At 40.7% G+C, this 14,311-nt stretch overlaps 1 protein-coding gene across 1 annotated transcript in view; it reads right to left on the bottom strand.

Moving 5' to 3' along the window:
* The window catches only part of ANXA4 (annexin A4), a gene marked incomplete at its 5' end in the record, with an annotated part of 53,105 nt that extends 40,028 nt beyond the window's left edge, over nucleotides 1-13,077 (bottom strand). The window contains one exon of the mRNA XM_027865312.1: nucleotides 13,003-13,077. Coding sequence (XP_027721113.1) covers nucleotides 13,003-13,077 — 75 coding nt within the window. The remainder of the gene's footprint in view (nucleotides 1-13,002) is intronic.
* Between the last annotated feature and the right edge of the window lie 1,234 nt (nucleotides 13,078-14,311).

Genomic DNA, 14,311 nt, shown 5'->3' with positions numbered 1-14,311 from the left:
TGTGTGTGTGTGTGTGTGTGTGTATGTGCGTGTGTGTGTGCCCGCGCATGTGCCTGTGTGTGTGTAGAAAGAGAAAAAAAGAGAGAAAGGAAGGGAGGGAGAGAGGGAGAGGAAGGGGGGAGGGAGTGAGAGGAAGGGGAAAGGGAGGAAGAGGAAGGGGGGAGGGAGAGAGAAAGAAAGAGAAAGAGGAGAGCAAACACTTAATGGGAAAAGTAGTTTCGTTAGCTTATTAAATAAATAATTACCTAACTTTTTAATTAATGAAAAAGATCTTGCAATTTTAGTAATTAATAAGGAAATGTCTGAACAAATCCCTGAATGAGAAAAATGGGCTAGTCACAGGAAGGGATAGGAATGATCATTCCACATAGGCTACACATGAATGTAGTTGACTCTAAACCCCACTACATTTCTAAAACATCTGGTCTCTTCTGTGTTATCCCTTGCTCTGGTTACATTACCAGCCTACCGCCTTTTCTAGTCACACATTTTTTTTTGTTGTTTATCATAAGAAAGCATCTGATGATCATATGAGATTCCTTGCTAGATGAGGCCCCAGAAATTAAGATGGTCAAAGATCCTCTAGTTACCATTATCAAGTGAGACATAAAATGAGGAAACTTGCTTAATAAAGATACTTGTCAGTGTCATGGGAAATGATCTGAATAATCAAGGGTTCTTAACCTTGGGTCCATGAACTTATGGGATTTTTAAAATATTTTGATAATTGTTTTTCAATATAATTGGTTTCCTTTGTAGTCCTATATATTTTATTTTGTGCATTTAAAACCATTATTTTGATAAAGGAGCAGTTTTCATCAGACTGCCAAAGTGGTTCATGACACAAAAAAAGTTAAGAACTCCTGCTGCAAATGGTAAGGGCCTACAGATGGGCCTCTTTGTGGACAACATTATGCTAATTTTATGAGCCCTGAAACATTATGTCACCTTGTTAGTGGGATCTATGACCACTAAAGAAAGTCTGTCAGTAATCCATTAAGTTAGTCCAAGTCAGAATCACATGAAAATAAGGGACTAGAACGGTTTGCATTTGGGAAACTATGCAGCCTTTAAAAAAAAAAACCAACTTTTTTTCATCCATATTTACTAAAGTTTACTAGATCACATCAATATTGGCATGCAAATAAATCCCTCTTTACTTTCGGTATTTTTATCTTTACCACAATATATTTCAGTTTTTAGTAGTTAAAAAAGGGAAAATATTTCTGGGTTAAAAAAAAGAACTTTTAAATATGGAACATAGATCAATAAAAATTAAATAAAAAGGAGTAAATATTAAAAGCACTGTAGTTTTTTTTTTAAAAAAAACATTGACTGAGACACTGATAGCAACTTTATTAAAATAAATTTTACCTATAAAACAAGATAATTTTCAACTGGATTTCTATTCAAGTTTTTTAAATTGCAGTTGCATTTTGACATAAGTTTCAAATTTTAAATTCTTAAGAATAAACAAAACATTTAGATAATCTGAAACATTATCAAAAGTTTTAGCCTGCAGGGCAGCTAGGTGGTATAGTAGATAGGGCACGGGCCCTAGAATCAGGAGAACCTGAGTTCAAATCCAGCCTCAGACACATAATACTCACCAGCTGTGTGACTCTGGGCAAGTCACTTAACCCCAATTGCCTCACCCAAAAAAAAAAAAAAGTTCTAGCTTGCAAAGGAGAATTGAATACTTATGCTAGTTCTGAAGTCCAGAATATTTTTTCTTTAAAAAAAAAAAAAAGGTTCTGGTGACCTTCTAATGTATATTAGCATTTAGTCTCTTTAGGATGAAGACGATTGTAGACAGACAGATTTCTGATATTTGGATAAAGATGAATGTGATAAAACAAGGAAAACACATTAGTTTTCCTTGTCTTGAAATATAAATATGTAGGGGCAGCTAGGTGGTACAGTGGCTAGAGCACTAGCCCTGAAGTCAGGAGGACCTGAGTTCAAATCCTGCCTCAGACTAAACACTTGATGCTTACTAGCTATGTGACCCTGGGCAAGTCCCTTAACCCCAATTGCCTAAAAATAAGAAAAAGTAATATAAATATGCAAGCATGAAGCAGTAACATCCATTGTACAATAAAATATATGCTAAGGTAAAGTTAGTACTAGTAAGGTAGAATTTTATCTTCAAAATGAGTTATGATCTTTCAATATCATCCAAATAGAATCATTATTAGATGCTCCATCTATCTGAGATACCCTCTATTCTAACCATAGTTGAACTACTGCTTTCTGTTCAGAAGTGCTCCATAGCAAAAGGTCATTGATGGTTTGCTTTATTAAATAAGCCGTTATTGTAGCAGTCCATTGCTTTTTAAAAGGCCAGGAATCCCACACTTGCCTCAGGCAACACTCTCTCCTCAAGTCCAAAAGCTTTTGTTCAAAATGTTGATTCCTCTGTGAAGCTTTTCCTGATCTCTGCTGAAAAATTAGAGAATCATAGAACCTTGGTGTTGGAAGCGAAGGATGGTAGAAGTCATCTGAAGAACCTTCACAAGCCTCTAAAAGTGATCATCTCGGGACAGCTAGGTGGCACAATGGATGGAGCACTGGCCCTGGAGTCAGGGGACCTGAGTTCAAATCTGACCTCAGACACTTGACTCTTACTAGCTGTGTGACCCCGGGCAAGTCACTTAACCCCATTGTCTAGCCCCCCCCCCAAAAAAAAGTGACCATCTCTAGCTTTCAGTGGATGAAAGGGCTACAGTGATAGAAATCTCACAAGACAGTATGTTCCACTTTTCAACAGCTCTAATTGTTTCTAAGACCTTGCTTAAGTTGAGTTGAAATTCAGGTAACTTCCATCCATTGCTTCTAGTTGTGCCCTCAGGAACAAAATAGATTAAAGCTAATCACTCTTCTGACAAATAACCCTTTAAATATTAGAAGTCAGCCATCATATTTCCCCTAAGTTTTCTCTTCCACAATCTAAATAAACTTTCCCATTTCCTTCAGCTGATCAACAAAATGTCCAGGTTGGAAGTCCTGTCACCATCCAGGTTGTCTCTTAAAATGTGGTGCCAATGGGGCAGCTAGGTGGCCCAGAGGATAGAGCACCGGCCCCAGATTCAGAAGACCTGAGTTCAAATCGGGTCTCAGATCAGACACTTGACACTTACTAGCTGTGTGACCCTGGGCAAGTCATTTAACCCCGTTGCCTAGCAAAAACAAACAAACAAACAAAAATGTGGTATCAAGAAATGAAGACAATAACCCCAGCAACTAGGACATTGATCCACACAGAATGAACCAGCAATGGATCAGGGTTGGGTGGACTGAACAGATGATCTGATTTGTTCTGATTCAGGGCAGAGCACAAGAAGACGGTCACTTCCTCCAATCTGTACACAATATTTCTGTTAATGACTAGCTTTTTTAAGAAAAAAAAACTTACAATGCCATATTGTAGTTTTTACTACAATACCACCTTATACTATTTCACAGTCTGCAAAAAGTCCCAGGTCTCCTTTACATAAATTTCTGTCTACCCGCATTTCCCCCAACCTGTTTTTATGCAGTTGAGTTTTTGAAATGAAGTTCAGGACTTCACATGGATCCTTGTTAATTATCAGCACTGGGGATACAAAGAAAGGCAAAAACAATCCCTTGCTTTCATGGAGCTCACAGTCCAGTGGGGGAGAGAATATGCAAACAATCACATACAAACAAAATGTATACAGGATAAATTGGGAATAGTCTCAGAGGAAAGGCACTAAGATTAAGGAGGAAGGGAAAAGGCTTCTTGCAGAAAGCGGAACTTTAGATTGGACTTGAAGGGAATTGAGGAAAACCGGGAGGCAGAGATGAAGAGGGAGAGAATTCCAGGCATGGGGGACAGCTACTGAAAATGCTCAGAAGTGAGTCTTGTGAGAGGAACAGCAATGAGGACAGGGTCACCAGGTAACAGAGTTTGGGGTGGAGAGGTATAAATTATATGCCTTGAAAGGTAGGATAGATCAGGTTATGAAGGGCTTTAAAAGCCAGAGATGTTTATATCTGACCTTGGAGGGAATGAGGACCCACTGGAATTTACTGAATGGGAGGGGGGAAGGGACAGTGTGTATGACATGGTCAGATCTCTGCTTTAGGAAGCTCACTCTGACAGCTGAGTGGAAAAGGGCCTGGAGTGGGAAGAGACCCAAGGCACAGAGACCAATCATCAGGATATTGCAGAAATCCAGGCATGAGGTGATAGGTCATGCTCCCAGATGGTAGCGGTGTTGGAGGACAGAAAGGGGCATATAAGAGAGATGTTAGGAAGGTAGAAATGACAGAATTGGATCTGAAGGATGAAAGAGAATTTGGAGACAAGGATGACAACGAGGTTAGGAGCTTGGGTGGTTGAAAAACAAGCTACCCTTGACAACAATAGGGAAGTGAGGAAGAGCGGAAAGTTTGGAGAAAAGACAACGGATCCAGTCTGGATGCGCTGAGTTTGAGATGTCTGTCTACGAGGCAGTTGGAGATGTGAGACTGGACGGCAGGAAAGAGCTTGGAGCTGGACAAATAGATCTGAGAATCCCCCGCACAGTTAGACGTCTGCTTATTCTCAGAGGGCAGAACTAGGAAAAATGAATGGAAGTTGGCAGAGAGACAGAATTCAGCTCAGGGTGTCTTTTCATTGCCATTTGGGTCACTTACAATTTTAATTCTTCTAAGATCATGGTGAGAATACTGCTAACAAGTAAAAAAATTTTTAAATTAAAAACCACAGGCAAGCATGCTCTAGGGTCAGATGGGTCACACTTGACTGACCCACGGGTTGAATGCTCAGAAACGAAGCTACCTTGAACCTCCTTCATTGTCCTTCTTCAAAGAAATGCCAAAGCCAGAAGCGCAGAACTAGTTGCTTTTACTTCGGGTCACAGATCCAGACCTGGAAGAGCTATCATAGGCTATCTACCTAGTTCAGACTCCTCTTTACTCAAATGACGGAACTGAAGCCCAGGAAGAGTAAGTCATTTGCCCAAGGCAGTGAGCATCAGAAGCAGTATGGGAAAATAGGTACTGGGATTCCAGACCCAAGCAATCAATCAATAAGCATTTATTAAGCACTTACTATGTACTATGGACTGAAGACTAGGGCAAATTGTCTTAACTAGTCTTTGTTACAAGGTAAGGGAGAGAGGGGGACAGGATTAGTAATAGTTAATTAATTAATAGTATTAATATAATACTTAATTTAATTAATATTTAATTAATTAAGAAAGGACTATGTAGTAGGGGCAGCTAGGTGGCACAGTGAATAGAGCACTGGCCCTCGATTCACGAGGACCCAAGTTCAAATCCGGTCTCAGACATATAACACTTACTAGTTGTATGACCCTGGGCAAGTCACTTAACCCCATTGCCTAGCCCAAACTATGGAGTAACAACAACAACAAAAAATCAATAAAACTTCAAAATATTTTGGAATATCAAAGAGGACAAGCTGTAAAGTTTTGATGTGATACCACCTTGTTTCTATTCTAATAGGAAATGGAGTCAGAAGAGACCTGAGTTCAAATTCTTCTTCTGACAATTCCGAGTTGTGGAACCAGTGGTATGCTGTAAATTTTTAACAATCAGTTCTCTAAAAAAAAAAAAAACCATGTGGATGATTCCCTTTTAAGTTTAATCTGTATTATTAACTTTTTCATCATCACTTTCTTAAGTCTAGACAAAATCCATAAAACAATAAATCAAGCACTAGTTTATAGTGTCCACCAATTTCTGAGATGTAAGTATTCACACTGAAAATTTATCAATCAGTTCTTGAGAGCCAATTTGAGCTTAGTAGATCAGTTGCTGATCTTAAGGTCAGGAAGACCTGGCTTTGACTATGGCCTTGGACATTTACTAGCTCTGTAACCATGCACAAGTCACTTTAACTTCTCAGGGCCTCAGTTTCCTTATTTGTAAAATGAAGGGACTGGACTAGAAGATATTCCAGTTCTAAATTAATGTTTTGTAGACACTCAGGATAGTATGCCTATGGTACACTAAACTATGAAAGTCAGCCTAAGTATTAACAACAATTCAGGTTATTTGTTTTTACTTCTGCTTTATGGACTTCAGTCTTCACATGCAAATCCACTGTGGTTTGGTTGTGTCTGACCCCATTCAGGGTTTTCTTGGCAAAGATACTGGAGTGGTTTGTCATTTCTCTCTCTGGCTCATTTTACAGATGAAGAAACTAAGGCAAAAAGGGTTAAGTGACTTGCCCAGGGTCACACAACTAGTAAGTGTCTGGGGCTATATTTGAACTTAGGTCTTCTTGACTGCAGGCCTGGCGCTCTATCCACTGCACCACCTAGCTAGCTGTCCGGACATATACACAAATGTGCCTTAAAGGGCAGTGGGGAAGCCTTGGAGGAATCCTGATGAAAGAGCTGAAAGAGAATATCTGGCTTCCAGAATGATCTCTCTGATCTTTGCCAAGTCATCTCCTCTTCTCAGTGACTTAATATGTAAAACAGGAAAAATCAAATCAGCTTTGCAAGCAGTGTTGGAGGGTTGGCTGGGTTTATTCAATTTAACCAACATTTATTCTGCACCTATATTGTAAAGAGGACAGATGACCTCTAAGTTCCTTCTTAGCTTCAAAGTTTTATGAGTCTCCAGAGAGATCACTTGGCCTAATTGCCCCTGGTCCTACACAGGACACTGCAGTCAGCTCAAATTGGCTCTCAAGAACTGACTGATAAATTTTCAGTGTGAATACTTACATCTCAGAAATTGGTAAACACTATAAACTAGTGCTTGATTTATTGTTTTATGGATTTTGTCTAGACTTAAGAAAGTGATGATGAAAAAGATACAGATTAAATAATACAGATTAAACTTAAAAGGGCATCATGGGCACAGTTTTGTTTTTTTTTTAGAGAACTGATTGTTAAAAATTTACAGCATACCACTGGTTCCACAACTAGGAATTGTCAGAAGAAGGATTTGAACTCAGGTCCCTTCTGACTCCATTTCCTATTAGAATAGAAGCAAGCTGGTATCACATCAAAACTTTACAGCTTTCCAGGTATCTAGCACAATATTCTGCACACAGGTGACAATAATAATTTGTTTCACTGTTAAAAAAAAGTGTGAGTCTCTGAGTCCTATATTACAAGAACCATGAAAAAGAAAATCACACCATTTCCCCCTCAGCACAAGGGTGCCTATTTAATATTTACTTCTATTATAAATAGTGGAGTTTAACCTTTGAATCAATAAATGAATTCAGTTCAAGTTTGGGAGTGGCAGAGGTGGTGTGGCATTTGGAAAGGCTTTCCTTTGGGTAAGTAAATAGAATTCACAGAGGATAAATAGAGAAAGAGTAGGTCCTGAACCAAGATAGCATTACACCAGTGTATCAACTTGATGTCCTTTGGTGGTATGTGGCCTCCAGTTGATGCTGGGTCCATTGTGGAAAATCTTGTCCTTTCTACCTCCACATCTCTTATATCCTTCCCCTTCTCTCTGTTCATACAGTCACCATCCCAATTTAGGACCTCTTCACCTCTCACCTCAACTGTTGCAATTTCTCCTAACTGGCTTCCCTGCCTCATCCCTCCCTACTCCAATCCATCTTCCGTAGAGCAACCAAAGTATTTTTCCTAAAGTAGAAGTCTGACCATGTCACTTCTCTGCTAAGTTCTAATGGCTGCCCACACATACACGTATGTAAAATACATGTGTATTTCTGTGTGTATATATATATACATACATACACATATTATATATAATATATATAATGTGCATACACATATATACATATTATATATAAATATACATACACATATTATATATAAAATTATTCTATACATACTTCTATTTATTAGTTCTTTCTCTGGATGCAAATAGTGTCTTTCTTCATGTGTCCTTTAGAGTTAATTTGTTTATTTATAATAGTCAAAATATCTTATTCATTCAAAGTCATTCTTAAAGCAATGTTGCTGTTACTGTATACAATGTTGTCTTGGTTTTGCTCATTTCCATCTTCATTATTTTGTTCAAGTCTCAATCAACTGGCTCATTATTTCTTACAGCATAGTAATATTTCATCACAATCATGTATCACAACTTGTTTAGCCATCTCCCAATTGATGGTTATTTCCTCAGTTTCTAGTTCTTTGCCACCACAAACAGAGCTGCTATAAACATTTTAGAATATATAGGTTCTTTTCCTTTTTCTCTAAGCATTTTTGGAAATAGACCTAGTAAAGGTATTAATGTGTACTGATGTAACCATTCTGGAAAACAATCCAGAGTTATGTAAATACAGTGACTAAAACTTTCATACTCTCTGACCACATATTCCACTTCTAGTAACACGCCCCAAGGAGGTCAATGACAAAAAGAAAGGCCCCAAATACATCAAAATATTTATAGTGGCACTTTTTGTGGTAGCAAAGAATTAGATACTCAAAAGATGACCATCAATTAGGAAGTAGCTAAACAAATTATGTTACATAAATGTAATAAAATAATACTGTGCAGTAAGAAAGGAAAAATAAGATGAATATGAGGAAGCATGGAAAAACATATGAATGAGTACGAAGTGAAATAAGCAGAAACAAGAAAATATATGTACAAGGACTATGGCTTTGTAAATGGCAAGTGTAATAAAAAGCAGTCCAGACCAAATGTTGCATTATTATGACCAAGCTTAGCCACAAAGAAGCGCTATGAGAAGGCACCTTCCCCTACCCCTGGCCTATGCAAGAGGTCATGGGTGTGGAATATTGAATATAATATTTGAGCAAAAACATGGAGACAGGAAACAAGAGGAAAACTAGGGACTGAGAGTTTAAGACCTATCTTGGAGACCTTTCCTGCCTCTAACCCTTTCTCTGTTTCCCTTTGCTCTACTGTGAGTTTAACAAAAAGCCTACGGTTCTACGTAGCTAGATTTGTATTTAAAGAATGTTTTCCTTTGGAAAACATCCTCACAACTCAGAATGCTATAAAAACAGTTCCAACAACTTTCCAAAGAAGGATGGAAGACTAGCCTAGGCAATCTACAACTATTTCCCACCAAGTGCTAGGGGTCTGGAAATATAGCCGATTTATCCCTGTATGCTTCTCACTGAGGAAGCCCTGTTTATTTCAGCCTACATTTTCGCAACATGGTGGTACCTATCAGCAAAGCTGATTTAGACTTAGGCCTCCATGTCTGCCACCTCCCTCCTTCCTTCCCCATCTCCCTTGGGAATTGTGTGAAGTCAAAAATTTCCAACAAGGCTCAGGTGGCTCTGTCCCACATCAATACTAAATAAGACCTGAAGCTCAAATACAAACTTAACATTGCTGCCCCTCACAACATACACAGTAACTACCACAACGTAAATGGAAAGAACAACAGGCACGCACGCACACATATACACAAATAAATAATGAAAGTATAAAGATAAAGCAAGATTCAAATGAGCTATTAGAAGACACTCCCAACCTACCCCCTTGTGGAGGTCGGAGGTCCACAGGTGTTATACATTGCAGATTATTTGCAGACTTTTTCAACATATTGATCTAGTGTGCTGACATTTTTTTCCCCTCTAAAAAAATACTATATGTACTATAGGATGGCTCTCAGGGAGGGAGAGGAAGGAGGATATATGGGATACTATGGTGATGTAAGAAACAGTACATATCAATAAAAATTTATTAAAGTATAAAAAAATAACAAAATAACAAAAACACCCCACAGCTTCTCCCCTCTCACTAGCACTGCCCCTCTCTCCTATCACACCTCTTTGAGACAGTTTCATAGCTAGGAGACTCAGATCCAACTTCCCTGTGTTACAGAGAAAAATGTAGGTCATAGTAGTCAAGTGACTTGCCCAAGGTCATAAAATAATATATCTAGAGAGGGCCTTAGGGATCATCTAGTCCAACTGCCTAGTTGTACAGATAAGAAAATTAAAGTCTCAAAAGGAAAAGTAATATATCCAAGGTCACACCTAGTAAATGGCAAAGTTGGGATTTGAACCTAAATTCTTTGACTCTGAATCCTAGTAGAATATAATCCTTAAGGGCAGAGATTGTTTTTTGACATTTCTCCTAACATAGGATGTTTCACATGCTTGCTGGGTTGCAATCTTTCCACCAGACCCTGATACCTCCTCAGTCAGTTAGTGGTCAGCAGCACTACCTCTCCAAAGAGGGTGTCCTGCCTTCATCCAGTGATGCTTTCAGTATACCAGGCTTGCCCTTTGGTGGCTTTTTTTTTCCACTTTAAGGTTTCTCCTGATGTTCACTTTAGTCCAATTTCATTGACATAAAAATGTTGGGCATGGGAGATGGGGAGTGCTATAGTGGAGATGGGGAGTGTCTATAGTGTGCTTTGTCCCATGGCTTCTCCATTGCTAGAATGAGATTGGGTGGGAGGAGACTAGAGAGGGTGTAGCTTGCCAGTCTATCTAGACTGAAACTACCTCTTGATGACGGAAATGTGGAAGAGCTGGAGAGTAAAAAAAAAAAAATCCAAGATTTGGTTAATAAATTATTCTGACATAAATTTAAAAGTAGAACTGAAAAGGTAGCCAAAAACTGCTGCCATACCTACAAAGGCTTAAGGATTAGACTAAGCACCACTACCAGGAAAACAAATGAATGAGTGGACATAAGCAAATGAATTTGTTCTAAGAAAAGATGTGTGTGTGGTTTGGAAAGGAATAAGATACTCTCACTCTTAGGCTTTCCCATCCCTTCAGATCCTCTAACAAGAAAACCATCCTAAACCAAATGCAAGTGAGGAGAAAATAAAAGGGAAAGTCATCAGCCCATGTTCTGTTGGATTGGGTTCTGTCTCCCTTCCTGAAATTATATGTGGGAATGTATATCCACAAAAACTGAGTGGAGCTCAGCTTGATTTGTCTCCAGACTACCTTTTAAACTAGTGGCAAAGTAGATAGAGTGCCAGGCCTGGAGTCAGGAAAGACTTATCTTCTTGAGTTCAAATCTGGCCTCAGACACTTAGTAGCTGTGTGACTCTGGGAAAGTCACTTAACCCTGTTTGCCTCAGTTTTCTCATCTGTAAAATGAGCTGGAGAAGGAAATGGCACATCACTCTAGTGTCTTTGCCAAGAAAACCCCAAATGGAGTTACAAAGACTCTGAAACAACTGCACAATAACAATCCTTTTCCAGACTTAGTTCAGTATTGAACTCAGGAAGACCTGGGTTCAAATCTTGTCTTTGACAACTCCTAGCTCAGGGACCAACAGTAAGTCCTTTCCGAGCCTCAGTTTTCTCATCTGTAAAATAGGGGAAATAATATGTATAGTTCCTGCCTTATAGCGTTGTTACGAAGCTCAAATGAAATGATGTGTGTAAAGCATTTGGCTAACTTTTAAGTGCTCAGTAATGTCAGTTGTTATTTCACATTACTCCCCTAGGTATACAGGCCTATTTGGTGCTGCCAGAACTCAGCATATTTTGCATGAACTGAAATCTACTGTGCCTAGAATATACTCCATCCATCCTCTTAGAATCTTTAGCTTCCTCCAAGAAGCAGCTTAGGTACCACTTTCTATTGGAGGCTTTTTTTTTTTTTAAGGCTGGCCCTGAGGTCACAATTTTTATGACTTCAAAGCTCTATTTTTGGCAACTTCTTTTTCTCCCACCAGTCCCGATTTCTCTTCCACACAACCCACTCTCTCTCTCTCCTGTCTCACTGTAGCTAACCTAGAATGACTGCTAGGGTCTAATGGAAAGCTTGTATTTAAAAAGTGAAAGTATTAATGACTGAAACGACAGGCTGGGCTATATTTAGGCAGAATAGTCCTGCCTATGGTACCAATGACAATCATAGGCACCTAACTCTTTCTGGCCTCATAAGATATAGAACTGAAGAGAACATACATTTGGTCTCTAATCTTAGAGACTACTATAGCCCAGGAATTCTTGACCTGGGATCCCTGAATTTTATGTATGTATGTATGTATGTATGTATGTGTACACACTGTATTTCAACATAGGTAATTAGTTTCCTTTGTAGTCCTCTTTATTTCACGCATTTAAAATCACTATTCTGAGAAGGGGTCCATAGGCTCCACCAGACTGCCAAAGGGGTCCATGAGTCACATAAAAATTTAAGGACATTCTCCCCCCATTAAGCTCAACCTTTTTATTTTACAGATGAGGCCCAGAGAGGTTGAATAACTTTCTCATTCATTGTGAATGGCAACACCATGGCCAAACCCAGGTCCTTTGATTCCAAAATCAGGGCTCTTGACTCCCTCGATCTAACACTGTCTAATGGAAAACTCACATTTTTATAGCACTTTAAAGTTTACACACTTTCCTCACAGCAACCAAGTGAGATAGTAAATTAGCTGAAATAGTCAGCAGGGCTAGGATTTCGACAAAGGGCTCCTGACTTTCAGAGCACGCTTAACACCCACACCCTGTGGAACTCAAACCAATCAAATCTAAAAACATGGCAAGTTTCCTGGATTGTGCAAGGAGCAGTAACAGTCTCTGGCACCAAAGAGCACCAGGGAGCACCCACTCCCTACTCGGTGTCCCCAAAAGCTTGTTGCCTGCTTCAGATCCCAGGGAGAGCAGTACGGCACCTCCCAGCCACCTCGCCTGCCCGGCGGCACCCACTTCTGCCTGCTCCACCCATTCTGCGGGGAAACACTTGAGGCCCAGCCCCAAAGAGTACCGCCAAGACGGTCAAGGGCTCCGGAGGAGCCTCCCAGACCCAGATTAAGATGAGATGGGGGGCGGAGTCTTGAACCGAGGGTACGCAGCTCTCCCTCGTGATCCCCAGTTTCACTGTTCCCCAGCCAGGAGGCTCTGCCTGGCCCTTGGGGGAGCGAGGAGCCCTCCCCGGGAACACACTGACTGATCCCGAGGCCAAGTCCCCAAATGGGTCTGGGGAAGCCCACCCGAGAGGTGTTCAGGGAACAGGATAGAACACCAGTCAGCCAGCGGTAGTCACCCCAGGGCCACTCCCTGCTAGTCCTGCCCGCAGCCCAAGAGACCACCCCAGGGGTTTCCTTACCGCAGCGGCGGCGCAGCAGCCTCTCACCAGTCTGCCCTTTCTGAGCTCAGACCCACTCTGCGGACGGGGCAGTTGTCATATATTGACTGTACTGGGCAGGGCCAGGCTGGGCTGGGCTGGGTTGGGCTAGTCCGCCCAGCTTTGGGGTGGAGACAGTGCCAGTTCCAAGCTGTTCCTCCCGCCCTTCCCTACCAGCCAGGAAATTTTATTCCCCTGGCTAGTTAACACCTGGCAATGAGTTACTGGACACCAGATCTGCCCTCCCACTCCCCACCTCCGGCCCAGAGTAGCCTCTCCGGACTCAACCCTGAGGCTACTTGCTCAGAAACTCCTGCCCAGGCGCCACAGAGGCCGGGTTGTGTCTGATGTAGTGGAAAGGGCGATGGGCTTGAACCAAAAGGTGTGTATTCAAAGCTCCACTACACAGTTTACTACCTGCTGGCCTTGGGTCTCTGCCGTACAATTTCCTCCTCTGTAAAACAGAGGAGTTGTACTTAATGGTCTCTAAAGTTGGTTCCAAGGCTTGACGTTGGGGTCCGCTAGTTAGGATTCCCTGGGGCTCACACGCCCCCTCACCTAGTTTAGACGTTACGTTCTGGTAGTATAAGATAATTAGGGGCGTATTCATTTAGAGGAGCTCCAGCTTCCGCCGCGTCCTCCAGCCAGGAAGCAAATCCCGTCCCCACCTACGTTAGGAAGCCACATGGTTGGTTTGGGTTTCAAACTCAGTTTTATTTCAACTTCAACTTCACAAATTGTCCTGTCACCCAAACTACTAATGAAAAGTCGAGGTATGTATAGCAAGCAGCCAGTCTAAAGGAGTTGGACCTAAGCAGAAAAACCAGGATTTTAATTCAGATTCTGCAACTTACTGAGTGACTTTCCCCAAATCATTCTAAAAAAAAATTTTTTTTTTCTCTTTGCCTCCGTTTCGTCACCTGTAAAGTGAAGGAGGCGGATGAACTTGATCCCTAAAGTTCCGTCAAATTCTAAACATTTTGTAAGTCTAAGTAAACAAAACTACCTTAATTTACAGGGAAGGAGAGAATTACTGCTTCCTGCAGGATCAGGAGACACCAACGAATCCTTGTGCCTCTTTGATAGACTGTAAGTTCACTAGCTCGGGTTCGAATTCCCGTCTGTTACTAACTGTTAACCTCTGTAACCTTGGTGCAAGTCACTTCATGTTTTCAGTCTTCAGCTTTCTCACACGTAAAAGGAGGCCTTTAGACAAATGGATCTTCTAAATCTTCAGATCCTCTAAACTGCTGATACAGGCTGAAGGGAAGAGCTTTGAGTGTGTTTTTCC

Source organism: Vombatus ursinus, unplaced genomic scaffold (assembly GCF_900497805.2).
Source record: "Vombatus ursinus unplaced genomic scaffold, bare-nosed wombat genome assembly UNPS02014778.1, whole genome shotgun sequence".
Classification (NCBI taxonomy): domain Eukaryota; kingdom Metazoa; phylum Chordata; class Mammalia; order Diprotodontia; family Vombatidae; genus Vombatus; species Vombatus ursinus.
Note: the sequence above shows the minus strand (reverse complement) of the source record. Positions and strands in the feature narration are given on the sequence as shown.